The sequence below is a fragment of the Pecten maximus genome, chromosome 2, assembly GCF_902652985.1.
Source record: "Pecten maximus chromosome 2, xPecMax1.1, whole genome shotgun sequence".
NCBI lineage: Eukaryota > Metazoa > Mollusca > Bivalvia > Pectinida > Pectinidae > Pecten > Pecten maximus.
This window is the reverse complement of record NC_047016.1, coordinates 31,646,728-31,667,707: the sequence shown is the minus strand read 5'-3', so window position 1 is coordinate 31,667,707 and position 20,980 is coordinate 31,646,728. Positions and strand designations below refer to the sequence as shown.

The following is a 20,980-nucleotide window of genomic DNA, read 5'->3' as shown; positions in this document are numbered from 1 at the left end:
CTATGAAGGTCAGTGGTCAATCGTTCAGATGTTACTGAATACTATGAAATTCAGTGGTCAAATGGTCAGATGTTACTGGATGCTATGAAAGTCAGTGGTCAAAAACAAGGTCTCAATGTATATCATTGTTACCCAGTAATAAACAATATGTTAAGTAACATTTTAAATTGTTTTGTTATAGTTTAACTCATATTTCATACATGTATGTTGTACTAATCATAAAAAAAAAAATTCTCACAAGGACCACAAATACAATTGATTATGTAGTCTAAGACTAAAAGCAGGGGCTGTTTACTACTGCCAATACATTGTATGGTGTTCTACGAAGTGATTCTTATACTCAGACTAAATGGTAAGGGCTGCTTACTATTGCCAATACATTGTATACTCATGCAGACTAAATAGTAGGGGCTGTTTACTATTGCCAATGGGGCCACGGTGGCGGAGTGGTTAAGGTGTCCCGACACTTTATCACTAGCCCTCCACCTCTGGGTTGCGAGTTCGAAACCTACGTGGGGCAGTTGCCAGGTACTGACCGTAGGCCGGTGGTTTTTCTCCGGGTACTCCGGCTTTCCTCCACCTCCAAAACCTGGCACGTCCTTAAATGACCCTGGCTGTTAATAGGACGTTAAACAAAACAAACAAAACTATTGCCAATACTTTTGTATGAGGTCCCACCCAGTGATCCTGTACTCGGACTAAATGGTAAGGGCTGTTCACTACTGCCCCTACTTTGTATGAGGTCCCATCCAGTGATCGGTATACTAAGACTAAATGGCTGTTCACTACTGCCAATACTTTTGTATGAGGTCCCATCCAGTGATCGGTAGACTAAGACTAAATGGCTGTTCACTACTGCCAATACTTTTGTATGAGGTCCCACCCAGTGATCCTGTACTGGACTAAATGGTGGGGGGATCTTTGTTTATATTGGTCATTACATTATCAGCATCCTTTCCACTGGCCAGTCTAACAGCATATGTATACCCTCCACTGGCCAGTCTAACTGACCATGATCAGACAATGTAAACACCAAACTCTCAGTAGATATAGAGTAAATCAGCTAGTAGGTCAAGTATAAATCATATACAGTACTTGCCCGTTTCCAATTTTTCAGTTTCTGGTCATATACCCATCAATATTAATATTTTGGGACAATTTTTAGTGCCTCATGTGTGATTCCAGATCAACAATAGGAAAGATTGTTTACATTGGCATAATTGACAGGATGTCTACATTAGAAAGGTGAAAAATTTGACAAGAGTTGGAGTTTCTCCATCTCAAATTTTCTCCATGCTGACAGTAGAGAATAGTTTGCTGCAACAATGGCAATAAACACCAAAACAATTAGCACCTCTGAAACTGATCAGAAAACAGAGATGGGCTAATAATACATTATCTAGAAAATTTCATTTCCTTCCAATTGTTTCAACCGCCAACAGTAAAGAGTAAAACATCAGTGAATAGAATGTGTTGATTGCATCTAGTGAAGCCTTCACATTTGTGATAGATCTATGTGTATTACTGTCTGTCTGTCCATCACTTTATCTGTTCATCCTCCTGAATGAAAGAATGAATGAATGAATGAATGAATGAATGAATGAATGAATGAATCGGTCCATCCTTCAATCTGTTCATCCTTCTGAATGAATGAATGAATGAATGAATGACATATTTAGCCTGTATTCCTGGCTGTATGACATCTGCAGTTTGCCTGTCCAAAATCTGAAGTCTGTATACGTACTACATAATGGAAAATGTCAATTATTTTACAACACACGTACTATAGCCCTTAGGATAGGAATTGTTTATCAAGTGTCTTTGACCTTGACCTCCACTGATCATGACTTGACCACAATAAAGATGATGAAAGACTTTATAACATCAAAGAACAAAATGACAAGTGTTTAGGACCAGATTGGACTAGCCTTCAGTATGTAATGCTTTGTATCATTAGTAAATGTTCAGAATCAATCTGCTAATGTAATGACTATTTTACAGTTTGGTCTTCTGATCAATGTTGACACCAGAGATGTAGGTGATCAAAGTGTCTCCTTATTGGTGATAACTCCCAAACAAGATTTATAGCTGTTTTATAATCAGGTATCCTCATGTGTGAAACTTTCTGTGGAGAAACCTTTATGTTCCAAAGACTATTGATCCAATGAGTACACGTTCAATGAGATAGCATGCTCATCTATAATCCTCTCCTACTTTTCCTATAGATTTTTTTGCTGCGATATTTAGGGGCGGCCCATTGGCTGCTGGTGCACAACAGGTTAGATGAGGAAAACAGGCCTAAAAATTCAGTACTAACATATTAAAAGGGAGATAATGAACTGATAAAATCTGTTATCTTCAGTACAACATCTTCACTAAAAATAAGGATTTCAGATGTACATACCAGATGTGATCAGTACAAGCACATATTCCACATGAATCAAAAAGATGAACATTAATCAATATCAATTATTATTCAAACAAATACTGCAGATGATTTTATTACAGTTGCTAATTCCATTGTACTATAGTGGTCAATTCTGTTATAGTGGACAATTCTGTTATAGTGGCCAATTCTGTTATAGTGGTCAATTCTGTTATAGTGGCCAATTCTGTTATAGTGGTCAATTCTGTTATAGTGGCTAATTCTGTTATAGTGGACAATTTCTGATATAGTGAATTCTGTTATAGTGGCCAATTCTGTTATAGTGGTCAATTCTGTTATAGTGGTCAATTCTGTTATAGTGGCTAATTCTGTTATAGTGGACAATTTCTGATATAGTGAATTCTGTTATAGTGGCCAATTCTGTTATAGTGGCCAATTTCTGATATAGTGAATTCTGTTATAGTGCATTCTGTTATAGTGGCCAATTTCTGATATAGTGAATTCTGTTATAGTGACCAATTTCTGATAGAGTGAATTCTGTTATAGTGGCCAATTCTGTTATAGTGAATTATATAATAGTGGCCAATTCTGATATACAATGCAGTGGCCAGTTCTATTAGAATGACCAATTCTGTTATACAATGTATACGTACATGTAGTCGCTTTTTGCTTTTTGTCAACTTACTGTGACAAAAATCAAAATACCTTAGGAATGCACCCTCATTGAGGGAATCCAAAACATATCCCTCAAACTTTCATGTGAGGATATCATATTCAATAATACATGTATACATCAATAAAAATCATAACTACAAAGAATACCTGATTGCTATTGAAGACAACTGTGTCTGTATTATCATCAGTAACAACAAGGATTACCTGGTTCCTACAGAAGACAGTGTCTGTATTATTATCAGTAACAACAAGGATTACCTGGTTCCTACAGAAGACAATGTCTGTATTATCATCAGTAACAACAAGGATTACCTGGTTCCTACAGAAGACAATGTCTGTATTATCATCAGTAACAACAAGGATTACTTGGTTCCTACAGAAGACAGTGTCTGTATTATCATCAGTAACAACAAGGAGTACCTGGTTCCTACAGAAGACAGTGTCTGTATTATCATCAGTAACAACAAGGAGTACCTGGTTCCTACAGAAGACAGTGTCTGTATTATCATCAGTAACAACAAGGAGTACCTGGTTCCTACAGAAGACAATGTCTGTATTATCATCAGTAACAACAAGGATTACCTGGTTCCTACAGAAGACAGTGTCTGTATTATCATCAGTAACAACAAGGATTACCTGGTTCCTACAGAAGACAGTGTCTGTATTATCATCAGTAACAACAAGGAGTACCTGGTTCCTACAGATGACAGTGTCTGTATTATCATCAGTAACAACAAGGATTACCTGGTTCCTACAGAAGACAGTGTCTGTATTATCATCAGTAACAACAAGGATTACCTGGTTCCTACAGAAGACAGTGTCTGTATTATCATCAGTAACAACAAGGAGTACCTGGTTCCTACAGAAGAAGGTGTCTGTATTATCATCAGTAACAACAAGGAGTACCTGGTTCCTACAGAAGACAGTGTCTGTATTATCATCAGTAACAACAAGGAGTACCTGGTTCCTACAGAAGACAGTGTCTGTATTATCATCAGTAACAACAAGGAGTACCTGGTTCCTACAGAAGACAGTGTCTGTATTATCATCAGTAACAACAAGGATTACCTGGTTCCTACAGAAGACAGTGTCTGTAATATCAGTAACAACAAGGATTACCTGGTTCCTGCAGAAGACAATGTCTGTATTATCATCAGTAACAACAAGGAGTACCTGGTTCCTACAGAAGAAGGTGTATGTATTATCATCAGTAACAACAAGGAGTACCTGGTTCCTACAGAAGACAGTGTCTGTATTATCATCAGTAACAACAAGGAGTACCTGGTTCCTACAGAAGACAGTGTCTGTATTATCAGTAACAACAAGGATTACCTGGTTCCTGCAGAAGACAGTGTCTGTATTATCATCAGTAACAACAAGGATTACCTTGTTCCTACAGAAGACAGTGTCTGTATTATCATCAGTAACAACAAGGATTACCTGGTTCCTCGAATTGACAGTGTCTGTATTATCATCAGTAACAACAAGGATTACCTGGTTCCTACAGAAGACAGTGTCTGTATTATCATCAGTAACAACAAGGATTACCTGGTTCCTACAGAAGACAGTGTCTGTATTATCATCAGTAACAACAAGGATTACCTGGTTCCTACAGAAGACAGTGTCTGTTTTATCATCAGTAACAACAAGGATTACCTGGTTCCTACAGAAGACAGTATCTGTATTATCATCAGTAACAACAAGGATTACCTGGTTCCTTCAGAAGACAGTGTCTGTATTATCAGCAGTAACAACAAGGATTACCTGGTTCCTACAGAAGACCGTGTCTGTATTATCATCAGTAACAACAAGGAGTACCTGGTTCCTACAGAAGACAGTGTCTGTATTATCAGTAACAACAAGGATTACCTGGTTCCTGCAGAAGACAGTGTCTGTATTATCATCAGTAACAACAAGGATTACCTTGTTCCTACAGAAGACAGTGTCTGTATTATCATCAGTAACAACAAGGATTACCTGGTTCCTCGAATTGACAGTGTCTGTATTATCATCAGTAACAACAAGGATTACCTGGTTCCTACAGAAGACAGTGTCTGTATTATCATCAGTAACAACAAGGATTACCTGGTTCCTACAGAAGACAGTGTCTGTATTATCATCAGTAACAACAAGGATTACCTGGTTCCTACAGAAGACAGTGTCTGTTTTATCATCAGTAACAACAAGGATTACCTGGTTCCTACAGAAGACAGTATCTGTATTATCATCAGTAACAACAAGGATTACCTGGTTCCTTCAGAAGACAGTGTCTGTATTATCAGCAGTAACAACAAGGATTACCTGGTTCCTACAGAAGACCGTGTCTGTATTATCATCAGTAACAACAAGGATTACCTGGTTCCTACAGAAGACAGTGTCTGTATTATTATCAGTAACAACAAGGATTACCTGGTTCCTACAGAAGACAATGTCTGTATTATCATCAGTAACAACAAGGATTACCTGGTTCCTACAGAAGACAATGTCTGTATTATCATCAGTAACAACAAGGATTACTTGGTTCTTACAGAAGACAGTGTCTGTATTATCATCAGTAACAACAAGGAGTACCTGGTTCCTACAGAAGACAGTGTCTGTATTATCATCAGTAACAACAAGGAGTACCTGGTTCCTACAGAAGACAGTGTCTGTATTATCATCAGTAACAACAAGGATTACCTGGTTCCTACAGAAGACAATGTCTGTATTATCATCAGTAACAACAAGGATTACCTGGTTCCTACAGAAGACAATGTCTGTATTATCATCAGTAACAACAAGGATTACTTGGTTCTTACAGAAGACAGTGTCTGTATTATCATCAGTAACAACAAGGAGTACCTGGTTCCTACAGAAGACAGTGTCTGTATTATCATCAGTAACAACAAGGATTACCTGGTTCCTACAGAAGACAGTGTCTGTATTATCATCAGTAACAACAAGGATTACCTGGTTCCTACAGAAGACAGTGTCTGTATTATCATCAGTAACAACAAGGAGTACCTGGTTCCTACAGATGACAGTGTCTGTATTATCATCAGTAACAACAAGGATTACCTGGTTCCTACAGAAGACAGTGTCTGTAATATCAGTAACAACAAGGATTACCTGGTTCCTGCAGAAGACAATGTCTGTATTATCATCAGTAACAACAAGGAGTACCTGGTTCCTACAGAAGAAGGTGTCTGTATTATCATCAGTAACAACAAGGAGTACCTGGTTCCTACAGAAGACAGTGTCTGTATTATCATCAGTAACAACAAGGAGTACCTGGTTCCTACAGAAGACAGTGTCTGTATTATCATCAGTAACAACAAGGATTACCTGGTTCCTACAGAAGACAGTGTCTGTAATATCAGTAACAACAAGGATTACCTGGTTCCTGCAGAAGACAATGTCTGTATTATCATCAGTAACAACAAGGAGTACCTGGTTCCTACAGAAGACAGTGTCTGTATTATCATCAGTAACAACAAGGATTACCTGGTTCCTACAGAAGACAGTGTCTGTATTATCAGTAACAACAAGGATTACCTGGTTCCTGCAGAAGACAGTGTCTGTATTATCATCAGTAACAACAAGGATTACCTTGTTCCTACAGAAGACAGTGTCTGTATTATCATCAGTAACAACAAGGATTACCTGGTTCCTCGAATTGACAGTGTCTGTATTATCATCAGTAACAACAAGGATTACCTGGTTCCTACAGAAGACAGTGTCTGTATTATCATCAGTAACAACAAGGATTACCTGGTTCCTACAGAAGACAGTGTCTGTATTATCATCAGTAACAACAAGGATTACCTGGTTCCTACAGAAGACAGTGTCTGTTTTATCATCAGTAACAACAAGGATTACCTGGTTCCTACAGAAGACAGTGTCTGTATTATCATCAGTAACAACAAGGATTACCTGGTTCCTTCAGAAGACAGTGTCTGTATTATCAGCAATAACAACAAGGATTACCTGGTTCCTACAGAAGACTGTCTCTGTATTATCATCAGTAACAACAAGGATTACCTGGTTCCTACAGAAGACAGTGTCTGTATTATCATCAGTAACAACAAAGATTACCTGGTTCCTACAGAAGACAGTGTCTGTAATATTATCAGTAACAACAAGGATTACCTGGTTCCTACAGAAGACAATGTCTGTATTATCAGTAACAACAAGGATTACCTGGTTCCTGCAGAAGACAATGTCTGTATTATCATCAGTAACAACAAGGATTACCTGGTTCCTACAGAAGACAATGTCTGTATTATCATCAGTAACAACAAGGATTACCTGGTTCCTACAGAAGACAGTGTCTGCATTATCAACAGTAACACCAAAGATTACCTGGTTCCTCGAGTTGACAGTGTCTGTATTATCATCAGTAACAACAAGGATTACCTGGTTCCTACAGAAGACAGTGTCTGTATTATCATCAGTTACAAAGATTACCTGGTTCCTACAGAAGACAATGTCTGTATTATCATCAGTTACAAAGATTACCTGGTTCCTACAGAAGACAATGTCTGTATTATCATCAGTAACAACAAGGATTACCTGGTTCCTTCAGAAGACAGTGTCTGTTTTATCATCAGTAACAACAAGGATTACCTGGTTCCTACAGAAGACAGTGTCTGTATTATCATCAGTAACAACAAGGATTACCTGGTTCCTTCAGAAGACAGTGTCTGTATTATCATCAGTAACAACAAGGATTACCTGGTTCCTACAGAAGACAGTGTCTGTATTATCAGCAGTAACAACAAGGATTACCTGGTTCCTACAGAAGACAGTGTCTGTATTATCATCAGTAACAACAAGGATTACCTGGTTCCTACAGAAGACAGTGTCTGTATTATCAGCAGTAACAACAAAGATTACCTGGTTCCTACAGAAGACAGTGTCTGTATTATCATCAGTAACAACAAGGATTACCTGGTTCCTACAGAAGACAGTGTCTGTATTATCAACAGTAACACCAAAGATTACCTGGTTCCTCGAGTTGACAGTGTCTGTATTATCATCAGTAACAACAAGGATTACCTGGTTCCTACAGAAGACAGTGTCTGTATTATCATCAGTTACAAAGATTACCTGGTTCCTACAGAAGACAATGTCTGTATTATCATCAGTTACAAAGATTACCTGGTTCCTACAGAAGACAATGTCTGTATTATCATCAGTAACAACAAGGATTACCTGGTTCCTTCAGAAGACAGTGTCTGTTTTATCATCAGTAACAACAAGGATTACCTGGTTCATACAGAAGACAGTGTCTGTATTATCATCAGTAACAACAAGGATTACCTGGTTCCTTCAGAAGACAGTGTCTGTATTATCATCAGTAACAACAAGGATTACCTGGTTCCTACAGAAGACAGTGTCTGTATTATCAGCAGTAACAACAAGGATTACCTGGTTCCTACAGAAGACAGTGTCTGTATTATCATCAGTAACAACAAGGATTACCTGGTTCCTACAGAAGACAGTGTCTGTATTATCAGCAGTAACAACAAAGATTACCTGGTTCCTACAGAAGACAGTGTCTGTATTATCATCAGTAACAACAAGGATTACCTGGTTCCTACAGAAGACAGTGTCTGTATTATCATCAGTAACAACAAAGATTACCTGGTTCCTACAGAAGACAGTGTCTGTAATATTATCAGTAACAACAAGGATTACCTGGTTCCTACAGAAGACAATGTCTGTATTATCAGTAACAACAAGGATTACCTGGTTCCTGCAGAAGACAATGTCTGTATTATCATCAGTAACAACAAGGATTACCTGGTTCCTACAGAAGACAGTGTCTGTATTATCAGCAGTAACAACAAGGATTACCTGGTTCCTACAGAAGACAGTGTCTGTATTATCATCAGTAACAACAAGGATTACCTGGTTCCTACAGAAGACAGTGTCTGTATTATCAGCAGTAACAACAAAGATTACCTGGTTCCTACAGAAGACAGTGTCTGTATTATCATCAGTAACAACAAGGATTACCTGGTTCCTACAGAAGACAGTGTCTGTATTATCAACAGTAACACCAAAGATTACCTGGTTCCTCGAGTTGACAGTGTCTGTATTATCATCAGTAACAACAAGGATTACCTGGTTCCTACAGAAGACAGTGTCTGTATTATCATCAGTTACAAAGATTACCTGGTTCCTACAGAAGACAATGTCTGTATTATCATCAGTTACAAAGATTACCTGGTTCCTACAGAAGACAATGTCTGTATTATCATCAGTAACAACAAGGATTACCTGGTTCCTTCAGAAGACAGTGTCTGTTTTATCATCAGTAACAACAAGGATTACCTGGTTCCTACAGAAGACAGTGTCTGTATTATCATCAGTAACAACAAGGATTACCTGGTTCCTTCAGAAGACAATGTCTGTATTATCATCAGTAACAACAAGGATTACCTGGTTCCTACAGAAGACAGTGTCTGTATTATCATCAGTAACAACAAGGATTACTTGGTTCCTACAGAAGACAGTGTCTGTATTATCATCAGTAACAACAAAGATTACCTGGTTCCTACAGAAGACAGTGTCTGTATTATCATCAGTAACAACAAGGAGTACCTGGTTCCTACAGAAGACAGTGTCTGTATTATCATCAGTAACAACAAGGATTACCTGGTTCCTACAGAAGACAATGTCTGTATTATCATCAGTAACAACAAGGATTACCTGGTTCCTACAGAAGACAGTGTCTGTATTATCATCAGTAACAACAAGGATTACCTGGTTCCTACAGAAGACAGTGTCTGTATTATCATCAGTAACAACAAGGATTACCTGGTTCCTACAGAAGACAGTGTCTGTATTATCAGCAGTAACAACAAGGATTACCTGGTTCCTACAGAAGACAGTGTCTGTATTATCATCAGTAACAACAAGGATTACCTGGTTCCTACAGAAGACAGTGTCTGTATTATCATCAGTAACAACAAGGATTACCTGGTTCCTACAGAAGACAGTGTCTGTATTATCATCAGTAACAACAAGGATTACCTGGTTCCTACAGAAGACAGTGTCTGTATTATCATCAGTAACAACAAAGATTACCTGGTTCCTACAGAAGACAGTGTCTGTAATATTATCAGTAACAACAAGGATTACCTGGTTCCTACAGAAGACAATGTCTGTATTATCAGTAACAACAAGGATTACCTGGTTCCTGCAGAAGACAATGTCTGTATTATCATCAGTAACAACAAGGAGTACCTGGTTCCTACAGAAGACAGTGTCTGTATTATCATCAGTAACAACAAGGATTACCTGGTTCCTCAAGTTGACAGTGTCTGTATTATCATCAGTAACAACAAGGATTACCTAGTTCCTCGAGTTGACAGTGTATTCCCCAGGGCTGGTAAATCAATATCCTACTTCAATCAGACAAGTCTGTATTTAGACACATTTTACTATTCATTTTTCCATTTTTTTTCTGATCAGAACAAATCATAATCCAAAAGGTCTAAAATGTCTTCCACACAAGAAGTCTCTGTATGTTACAAGAATCAAATAATCCTGAGATCAGCAAAAAGACGGATGAAAAAACCCACTAGAAATGACATGAACTGCATTCTATCGACACTGCAACTATTAGCTGAGGTTCCGGATGTCAAAAGGTTTCATTGAAATAATGCATAATGCAAATGTGTGTGTGTGAGTAAAGTTTTTGATGTGCCTCCAGGGATACACATCAGCAACTGAAAACTTAACTGAAACATGCTTGTAATACACAGATCCCGTAGGTAATCAGGATCAATATTACCAATGGAATAACCAAGGTTGTCTTACACAACAAACAGCCTATAAATACCTGTACAGTAAAACACTAGTCGTTCAGGTCAAAGAGTTCGTACTAATATAGAACAGAAAAACTCGCTTGTGTAGAATAGGCTTGAATTGAATACATCAGATGAGTCAAATGTGTTGTTCGACCCTGATTATTTTTTTTACTTTGTCTTCATAAATTAAACACATATGTTTTGAACACTGTTGAATCCAATACTGCAGTTTTGAAATTATACCAATTTTTTTTTTTTTTTTTTAGTTGAACATCCTGGCATCAAATTGTCACAGGTAAAAATTCCTGGCTTTGGTCTTATGGTTAAGTTTTGACTGTTAGCGTAATTGTTGTACAAATGTAGTTGTTATAGTTCAATTGATGCTTTTGTGTGAATTAGTTGCAAGCCATAAAAAACTTATGTGTCTTGTTTAATTTTTATGCACACTTACCGCAAAATATCAAAAGGATGGCAAGTAAGTGATGAATACTGCACCGATACGAAAAACTCTTTGCAAATTATGTCAAATACAATTATCAGTCAGCAATTTTTTTTTGTGGTATGTTTATTTATTTTTAATTAAATGACAGAGAATAAATTTTAAAATTCTTCTATTTTTTTTTCAAAGCCTTGTGACAAGTTATACCTGAGAGACATTGTTGTGACCTTCAACTTTTGTACCCAAACCTATTGATGGGAATTCATTATACCGTAGATTTGTATATTCCAGTCTATATTTTTTAAATAAAACTTTTTAACAATTTGGATACAACTGTGAGTAGAATCTCTGTATCATTATTCTCTACACTATCTACATGTTCATTATTTCGAGTATGACTATGAGTACTCATGTGTATTCACGTGTGTCAGAAATGATCACAGAATTCCTCTCTATTCTGTGCAGATGAACTTATGAATAATCTCATTATTAGGGTATAAAATGACAGTTGCTACCCTATAATGACAGTTGCTATCCTATAATGACTGTTGCTACCCTATAATGGCAGTTGCTATCCTATAATGACCGTTGTTACCCTATAATGACAGTTGCTACCCTATAATGACAGTTGCTATCCTATAATGACTGTTGCTACCCTATAATGCCAGTTGCTATCCTATAATGACAGTTGCTACCCTATAATGACAGTTGCTATCCTATGATTACAGTTGCTATCCTATAATGACAGTTGCCACTCTATAATGACAGTTGCTATCCTATAATGACAGTTGCTACCCTATAATGACAGTTGCTATCCTATAATGACAGTTGCTACCCTATAAAGACAGTTGCTATCCTATAATGCTAGTTGCTATCCTATAATGACAGTTGCTACCCTATAATGACAGTTGCTATCCTATGATTACAGTTGCTATCCTATAATGACAGTTGCCACTCTATAATGACAGTTGCTATCCTATAATGACAGTTGCTACCCTATAATGACAGTTGCTATCCTATAATGACAGTTGCTACCCTATAAAGACAGTTGCTATCCTATAATGCCAGTTGCTATCCTATAATGACAGTTGCTACCCTAAAATGACAGTTGCTATCCTATAATGACAGTTGCTACCCTTTAATGACAGCTGCTATCCTATAATGACAGTTGCCACTCTATAATGACAGTTGCTTTCCTATAATGACAATTGCCACTCTATAATGACAGTTGCTATTCTATAATGACAGTTGCTATCCTATAATGACAGTTGCTATCCTATAATGACAATTGCCACTCTATAATGACAGTTGCTATTCTATAATGACAGTTGCTATTCTATAATGACAGTTGCTATCCTATAATGACAGTTGCTACCCTGTAATGTCAGTTGCAACTCTATAATGACAGTTGCTATCCTATAATGGCAGTTGCTATCCTATAATGACAGTTGCTACCCTATAAAGACAGTTGCTATCCTATAATGACAGTTGCCACTCTATAATGACAGTTGCTATCCTATAATGACAATTGCCACTCTATAATGACAGTTGCTACCCTATAATGACAGCTGCTATCCTATAATGACAGTTGCCACTCTATAATGACAGTTGCTATCCTATGATTACAGTTGCTATCCTATAATGACAGTTGCCACTCTATAATGACAGTTGCTATCCTATAATGACAGTTGCTACCCTATAATGACAGTTGCTACCCTATAAAGACAGTTGCTATCCTATAACGCCAGTTGCTATCCTTTAATGACAGTTGCTACCCTATAATGACAGTTGCTATCCTATAATGACAGTTGCTACCCTATAATGACAGCTGCTATCCTATAATGACAGTTGCCACTCTATAATGACAGTTGCTATCCTATAATGACAATTGCCACTCTGTAATGACAGTTGCTAACCTATAATGACAGTTGCTACCCTGTAATGTCAGTTGCAACTCTATAATGACAGTTGCTATCCTATAATGGCAGTTGCTATCCTATAATGACAGTTCCTGCCCTATAATGACAGTTGCTATCCTATAATGACAGTTGCTACCCTATAATGACAGTTACTATCCTATAATGACAGTTGCTACTCTATAAAGACAGTTGTTATCCTATAATGACAGTTGCCACTCTATAATGACAGTTGCTATCCTATAATGACAATTGCCACTCTATAATGACAGTTGCTACCCTATAATGACAGCTGCTATCCTATAATGACAGTTGCCACTCTATAATGACAGTTGCTATCCTATGATTACAGTTGCTATCCTATAATGACAGTTGCCACTCTATAATGACAGTTGCTATCCTATAATGACAGTTGCTACCCTATAATGACAGTTGTTATCCTATAATGACAGTTGCTACCCTATAAAGACAGTTGCTATCCTATAACGCCAGTTGCTATCCTATAATGACAGTTGCTACCCTATAATGACAGTTGCTATCCTATAATGACAGTTGCTACCCTATAATGACAGCTGCTATCCTATAATGACAGTTGCCACTCTATAATGACAGTTGCTATCCTATAATGACAATTGCCACTCTATAATGTCAGTTGCCACTCTATAATGACAGTTGCTATCCTATAATGGCAGTTGCTATCCTATGACAGCTGCCACTCTATAATGACAGTTGCTATTCTATAATGACAGTTGCTACCATGTAATGACAGTTGCCACTCTATAATGACAGTTGCTATCCTATAATGACAGTTGCTACCCTGTAATGACAGTTGCCACTCTATAATGACAGTTGCTATCCTATGACAGTTGCCACTCTATAATGACAGTTGCTATCCTATAATGGCAGTTGCTATCCTATGACAGCTGCCACTCTATAATGACAGTTGCTATTCTATAATGACAGTTGCTACCCTGTAATGACAGTTGCCACACTATAATGACAGTTGCTATCCTATAATGACAGTTGCTACCCTGTAATGACAGTTGCCACTCTATGACAGTTGCTATCCTATAATGGCAGTTGCTATCCTATGACAGTTGCCACTCTATAATGACAGTTGCTATTCTATAATGACAGTTGCTACCCTATAATGACAGTTGCTATTCTATGACAGTTGCTATCCTATAATGACAGATGCTACCTTATAATGAGAGTTGCTATCCTATAATGACAGTTGCTATCCTCTAATGACAGTTGCTACCCTATAATGACAGTTGCCACTCTATAACGACAGTTGCTATCCTATAATGACAGTTGCTATCCTATAATGACAGTTGCCACTCTATAATGACAGCTGCTACCCTATGACAGTTGCTACCCTATAATGACAGTTGCTATCCTATAATGACAGTTCCTACCCTATAATGACAGTTGCTACCCTAAAATGACAGTTGCTATCCTATAATGACAGTTGCTATCCTTTAATATTCACATATTCTCCTTTTGCAACATGTATTGACAGAGGGCCAGTATTTTTGAACGAGAATAACACCATTTGGTTATCTCATCTTGACAACAGTGATTTGCAAACTGATATACGAAGAGAGAAGCAGATCAATGAATCTTCATTGAATTGTTAATATAAAATAAGTATTAAAAGTTTTATTGACTATTGTAGTAGTCCTATAATATTATATATATTGCTGAAACACTATCAGCAATTAGATATATCATATAACAATGGTTTGCATTTGTTATGTGCAACAACAATTGATACATTATAATAGTTACTGTCCCCTGTATATGATATATAAATAACAAATCTTGTTCTCGTTTTTGTCATAAAATCCTAAAGTGACATTACTTGGAGTTATCTCCCTTCCCCCACATCCTCCCATCCTACCAACAACATGTACACAGTGCACTGAGGATAGCAGTTCATCATTAAAGGTCTGGCACTGCTCAGTATAGATCTGTATCCCTGGCCCTCAAAAGGCAGATGGAGGATGAAAGTCTCGCCCACCAGGCAAATGTACTAAGAAGCTGATCCTATGTACATTAACCTTACATATCAGATGAAAATCTTTCTTCATTACAGAACCAACACAGGTTTCACATGGCAAGGGTAATTTCACTGACATGGCAGACTTATTAATTAGCTTTGTCTAGTTATTACACCGATAATTAAGTCTAGTCTATATTTCACTGTTATTACGGGTTGATCTGTCTGACAATTAATTACTGGCAACACTTTAATGTCTAAATCAACCCTGAAACTAAATCATATATCGATTGAAACAGGTCTCTGTTGAGTTGTAGATCCAGGAAATGTAACATTTAACTCAAAATATAGAAATGTCATGAGAATGGGATGACAGGAATTAATCACAAAATTCATCTGGTGTTGTTGTGCCCTGGAGTAATTCCCGGTCATTAAAATATCCACATCCACAGCTGTAGTGACACAATGAATAAAGCTTGCATGGAGACCTACCTCACAGAATAGAAGGAGTCAGACAGCCTCCGTACAAACCGGTCATGTTTCACGGCCAGGCGATTCACACTCTCCGTGAAGGATCCATGCCTCTTCACAGCATTCTGAGGAAAGCAACAGAGGACTACATTAAACACATTTTGTCAATTGTGACATAAGTCATACATGTTTATATGATGACAATTGGTCTATAAAAAAGTGCTTTTGATCAACAGTAACGCGTTCCCCAGGTATAATTGTGACATTGAAATAAAGGTCATCATCGTTAAACTGCCCTCCATCTCAAGCTCACTGTATGCCAAAATACTACAACCCTACAGCTAGGTCCTTATTGCTTTTAGAAACAGCAGAAGATATGCCGTTAAAAAGAAATACTATATCTATCCGCAATTACGCCCCTGTCCACAAAATAGTAAGAGATAAAAGTAGCTCACACACACATACATATATATACATATATATACATGTATATACAAAAAATAAAGATATTTTTTAAAGGTTAACCTTCGCATGGACAGATTCCTTTTTCTTATATATATGTCATCCCCAAACTTTTAATTTTTTCACTAGGGGATGGGGCTTAAATATTTAAGGATATATCATATCATATGCCCTAGGTATTATGCATAGTAATCAATATAAGTGGGTCTTAATTTGCTCAGGTACCAGGAGAAGCATAGTAATATGCCAACAATTGTAAATGTGACCAGGTGAAGGTCCTTACTACATAATGGGGCAGCAGTAATTACCTTCCTTATCTCTTCATTTTCAGGAATCCCTAGATTTGTTGATTTTTAGATGACTTTGTCAGGTATATAATACAAGTATTCAATATGGTGTACCAAAGTCTTTCCTGTTGTCCATTAAATTACCATAAAATAACTTATGAAGTCAACATATTTGGTTGAGTGACTGATTATTGCAGACTAGTTTGCATGGTTTTGGTTATCAACTGCTGTACATGTGTTATGGTTATTTAAGGACAGTCTCCCCTGTGGTATGTCGGTGTTTGTCTCCTTATGATAGCACAGAACTTATACCGACTTTATAGTGCTACCTCACTGAAGCATACTGCCATATACCCAGCAGTACAACCCATCCAGTCAGATTATACTGACAATGGGCAAACCAGTCATCAAACTCCCAAAATTCTGAGCACTAAGCAGGAGTAGCAACTACCAATTTTATAGACTCTGGTATGTTTTAGCCAAGGGACTAGGACCCAAAGGATTCCTCATAGGGGCCAACGTTCAACTAAAGGCAAAAATTTAGTTGCCACTTACGAATCATGACAATGGGGGCAGCAAGTACTATTCTAACACCCATCCTACTGGGCAGGATGATTGAATGCATACAATATAGTGGCTTTGTTAGTTCTGGATGAAGTCATGATCATACATTTAATGAAAAGGACATTTGCTAATTTAACTTATGATGTAAGTGTGACATATTTTAAGATAAGAGATTTATCTTAATACTTGTGAAAATATTGCGTGACTGTTACCATTTTATATCACTGGTACTGGCTTACATTAGCATGTCTATAATAAATACAAAACTTCCATGATCAATGTAAGTGCACCACTATACAACACACCTAAACCTAGCTAGCAACAAATATTTGAGTCTTGAATTAATAGTAAAACCCAGAAAATCTGGTCTTTTCCTCTCTAATAATTATATCAGTGCTTTTCTATAATTACTAATTCATGCTGTTACTTTTTCAGCCCGGGGAATTCAATTGGCAGAACAGGTAATAAGAAATACCTGAAAATTATTCAAGCATTTCCTAATTACAATTCTGGTAAAACCAGCCTATGTCCATCAGAGTGGAAGTTCCATTAGTGCCTATGAGATAGTGTGAAATCCATTGTAGGACATTTAGGCCTTGGGCTCTTTTTAAAGTTTCCATCGTAATTGAAGTGACCACTATAAACTCTACAATAAAGCTCCATCTCCCTGATGACCTCTTGACCCCATGCATGACCTCTGTGGCTACCAGTGACATCTGGACAGATTCCAATTGTGTCTTCTCCAATAAATTCTGAAGACTTGGACAATTAATTGACACAGACAGACAGGGGCATCTCAATGTGAAAGTACACAGAAAAACACATTCCTGTCCAGTGCCAAGAAAGGAATCGAACCAGCAGGTTCCCTGGTTCTCCAGTATGGTAATCCCAAGTTCTACCGCCTAAGCCAAAGAAACACTATGTACAAGCCACACCGCCTCACTCCTAGTCCTTTTACATTTTACATTTCTCATGTATTTTCTCATGTCTTTTGACTAAGACTATTCTATCACAAAACCACTATTGTGATACCATGTAGCGTAACTGGCTTAGACTAAGTGTTGGTGGTCTGAGGTAGCTGAAATGGTTAGAGCGTCCATCTAGAGTTCAGAGGTCATGGGTTAGAGTCCTGTTGCTGCATTTTTCCTCTCTTGTTACATTTTGTGTCCAAATAAGCTTGTGCATGTCTTCAGGGTCGAGGACTGTGTTGAAACAGGGAGGAATGTAGCAGAATTGGACTGACCTAAATGTTGATATCCAAGTATACGTAAACAAATGGTTTGAGTGTCTTTCCTGAGTTCCAGCGCTTTTTCTGGGGGCTTTTTTGGACCAATAATGGACCCCATTCCCAATAGCAATTATTTCATATTTCAGCCAAATTCTTAAAATTTGTTGTTTACTTCCGAAAAAATCTTTCCCAATTCACCAATTTTCTTCCCAAAATGAGACAAAAAGGCCTCATCCAAAACCAGTGAGAAAAAGCCCTGGAGTTCAGGCATTCCAAGTTTGAGTCCCAGTTTGGTAATTGCATTTTCCTCTCCTGTTATAACCATAAGTATCTATTGGTAAACCCTTCACTACTAAAGTGCTGCTCCAAGAATTTTGCAATTTGATTGTCCTCATGATAATAAGACCACCCTCTAATTTGAGTGAAAGCATTATGTGCGCTGCCCTTATTATTTTGATAGATCTGTGACAAAAGAAATTTATACGAAAACAGTTTCATGACTCTTTTTATGAAAACAGTTTCATGACTCTTTTTAAGTATAATAACTGTTATCTTTTTAAATCCATGTTTTTGTATAGAGATCTACTGATGGTCTAGTCAGTTGCCATGGACCCTCTGGCTATAGACATTATAGCCCACTAATTGGCCTGCCATGACTGCTACAGTACAGTGCTTTTAGCTTTGAACCTCTGCCAATCATCAGTATATGTACTACCAAGTCAAAGCAACCTTCTAAAACATATGTAACACTTAAATATCAAAGCTAACTTTGCATCATACAATATAGACTGAGTCTTAACAAAATTGAGAAGTGAATGATGTTATTTCATCAGTGATGCATTGCAGCATTGATCTGATCTTATGAAGGCTGTACCAGTATACAACCCATAATGACCTCCGAAACACCAGGCGAAATGGCAGAGCTTACGTAACATTATACAGTCTGACAGTTGTATGAAGAACATTTTCCAATCCACTAGGAGACGTCATAGTGACCAAAAGTCTTGTCCATAAAGTCCGATTTTGTCAATATCAATGATCATATAATTTGGTCATTCTTCATTAGCAGAATGAAAATGGCATATCATAAATGTATCAGTTGTAGCATTTCTCTCATCAGCTCGGAATATTAATGTCCTTTACTGTAGGGATCTGAGAATTGTAATGTATTTGGGGACTGTAATGTATAGTTATGTAACACAGTGTGGCATGAGATTAGATAAGGAAATGACACAGGATAGACATAAAATACAGTTTGCCACAAAAACCAAACATTGGCAATTTTTTTTACAACAGGATGGGCCAGAAATCTACCACTCAACCTACTTCCCAATAATTAAGGCACAGCATCAGCCACTCCACCTACCACCCACATACACAGCTGATGCTTTCTCAAAAGTGTTACATTCTAATGTCATCAACAAATCACAGACTCTGTAGTTCAGTTAATGCCTTCCAAAATGCAATACAACACTAATTAGTGATATAGGAAACATCCTCCACTGATACAGTTAACTGGAGTTCTACAGGACCAACAATTAATACTTCTGACCAAATTTTGATAAAATCCATAGAATAGTTTTAGGTGATTAGACCATGACCAGTAGCATCTTAAAACAAAACTCGTCAAATGATTGGGCAATGGATGTGTCTGGCCACATATGCCAAGTCAAGATAATCAGGGGTCAAGGTCACAAATCAGACTGTGGAAGAACGGAAAGGACCAGTATAGGCTTAGCCTGTTGTCCAATCCATTTTCATATCTAGATTCTATCTCTATTATGAAATATTGTATGTAAATTAATTCAAATGTTTGATTGAATAAAATATTTTGAAATGAAATAATGTGACTGTACAGTACTAATAAAATGTACTTCATAACTGAACTACCTTCCAACAGGAGACCCAATGTTTGATTTACCTGTTCTGCAACTACGGCATGAAGAGAATTGGTTTTATTTGTGGCATGTGACTTGATCTAGGCTTATAATGTGGATTTGGTTTGTTTTTGTTTAACGTCCTATTAACAGCCAGGGTCATTTAAGGACGTGCCAGGTTTTGGAGGTGGAGGAAAGCCGGAGTACCCGAAGAAAAACCACCGGCCTATGGTCAGTACCTGGCAACTGCCCCACGTAGGTTTCGAACTCGCAACCCAGTGGTGGAGAGCTAGTGATAAAGTGTCGGTACACCTTAACCACTCAGCCACCACGGCCCCCTTATAATGTGGATCCAAGATAATTGTAGATATATACTTTTCAGTATATCAAAATCATCATATATATTGTATTAGATTTATATCTCATTTAAAAATGTTAACACTTAATTGGGCCCTTTGACCTTGAAAGTTGGCTTAGGTCATTCATTAGAACAAACTTCAAACAAAAGCCTCTAGCCAGCTACCAAATGCATCCAGACCTTGGATCTCTCAAGTTATTTATTTGAAGAATTCAGATTTTAACACAGTCCACCACTGAGTGGTTGAAAGTGAATCAATGTCAACAAACTTGATAGCCCTTCATCCTTCATTTGTTTGGTTATTCAGATATTGTTTGAAGGAAAAATACATTGGAGAAAAGCTGCACCACAGCAATGTATATATCTCTTTCTACATTTAGTCCTATGATCTTAATTGGCCCAACTTCCAGTTCAAGGGACATATAATTGCTTGCTTGGTTATTATACTATCCCAGTTATTGTAATATCCCAGTTAAAATATAAGATGGATCGACTGTACCAGGTGCATATATCCTT

General features: G+C 37.4%; 1 protein-coding gene across 7 annotated transcripts in view; it reads right to left on the bottom strand.

The window, feature by feature from the left end:
• The window catches only part of LOC117321788 (ras-specific guanine nucleotide-releasing factor RalGPS1-like), a 101,901-nt gene that overhangs the window by 46,275 nt on the left and 34,646 nt on the right, over window positions 1-20,980 (bottom strand). For all 7 annotated transcript variants that reach the window (XM_033876351.1, XM_033876352.1, XM_033876353.1 and 4 more), the window contains one exon: window positions 15,710-15,813. In XM_033876351.1, coding sequence (XP_033732242.1) covers window positions 15,710-15,813 — 104 coding nt within the window. The remainder of the gene's footprint in view (window positions 1-15,709; window positions 15,814-20,980) is intronic.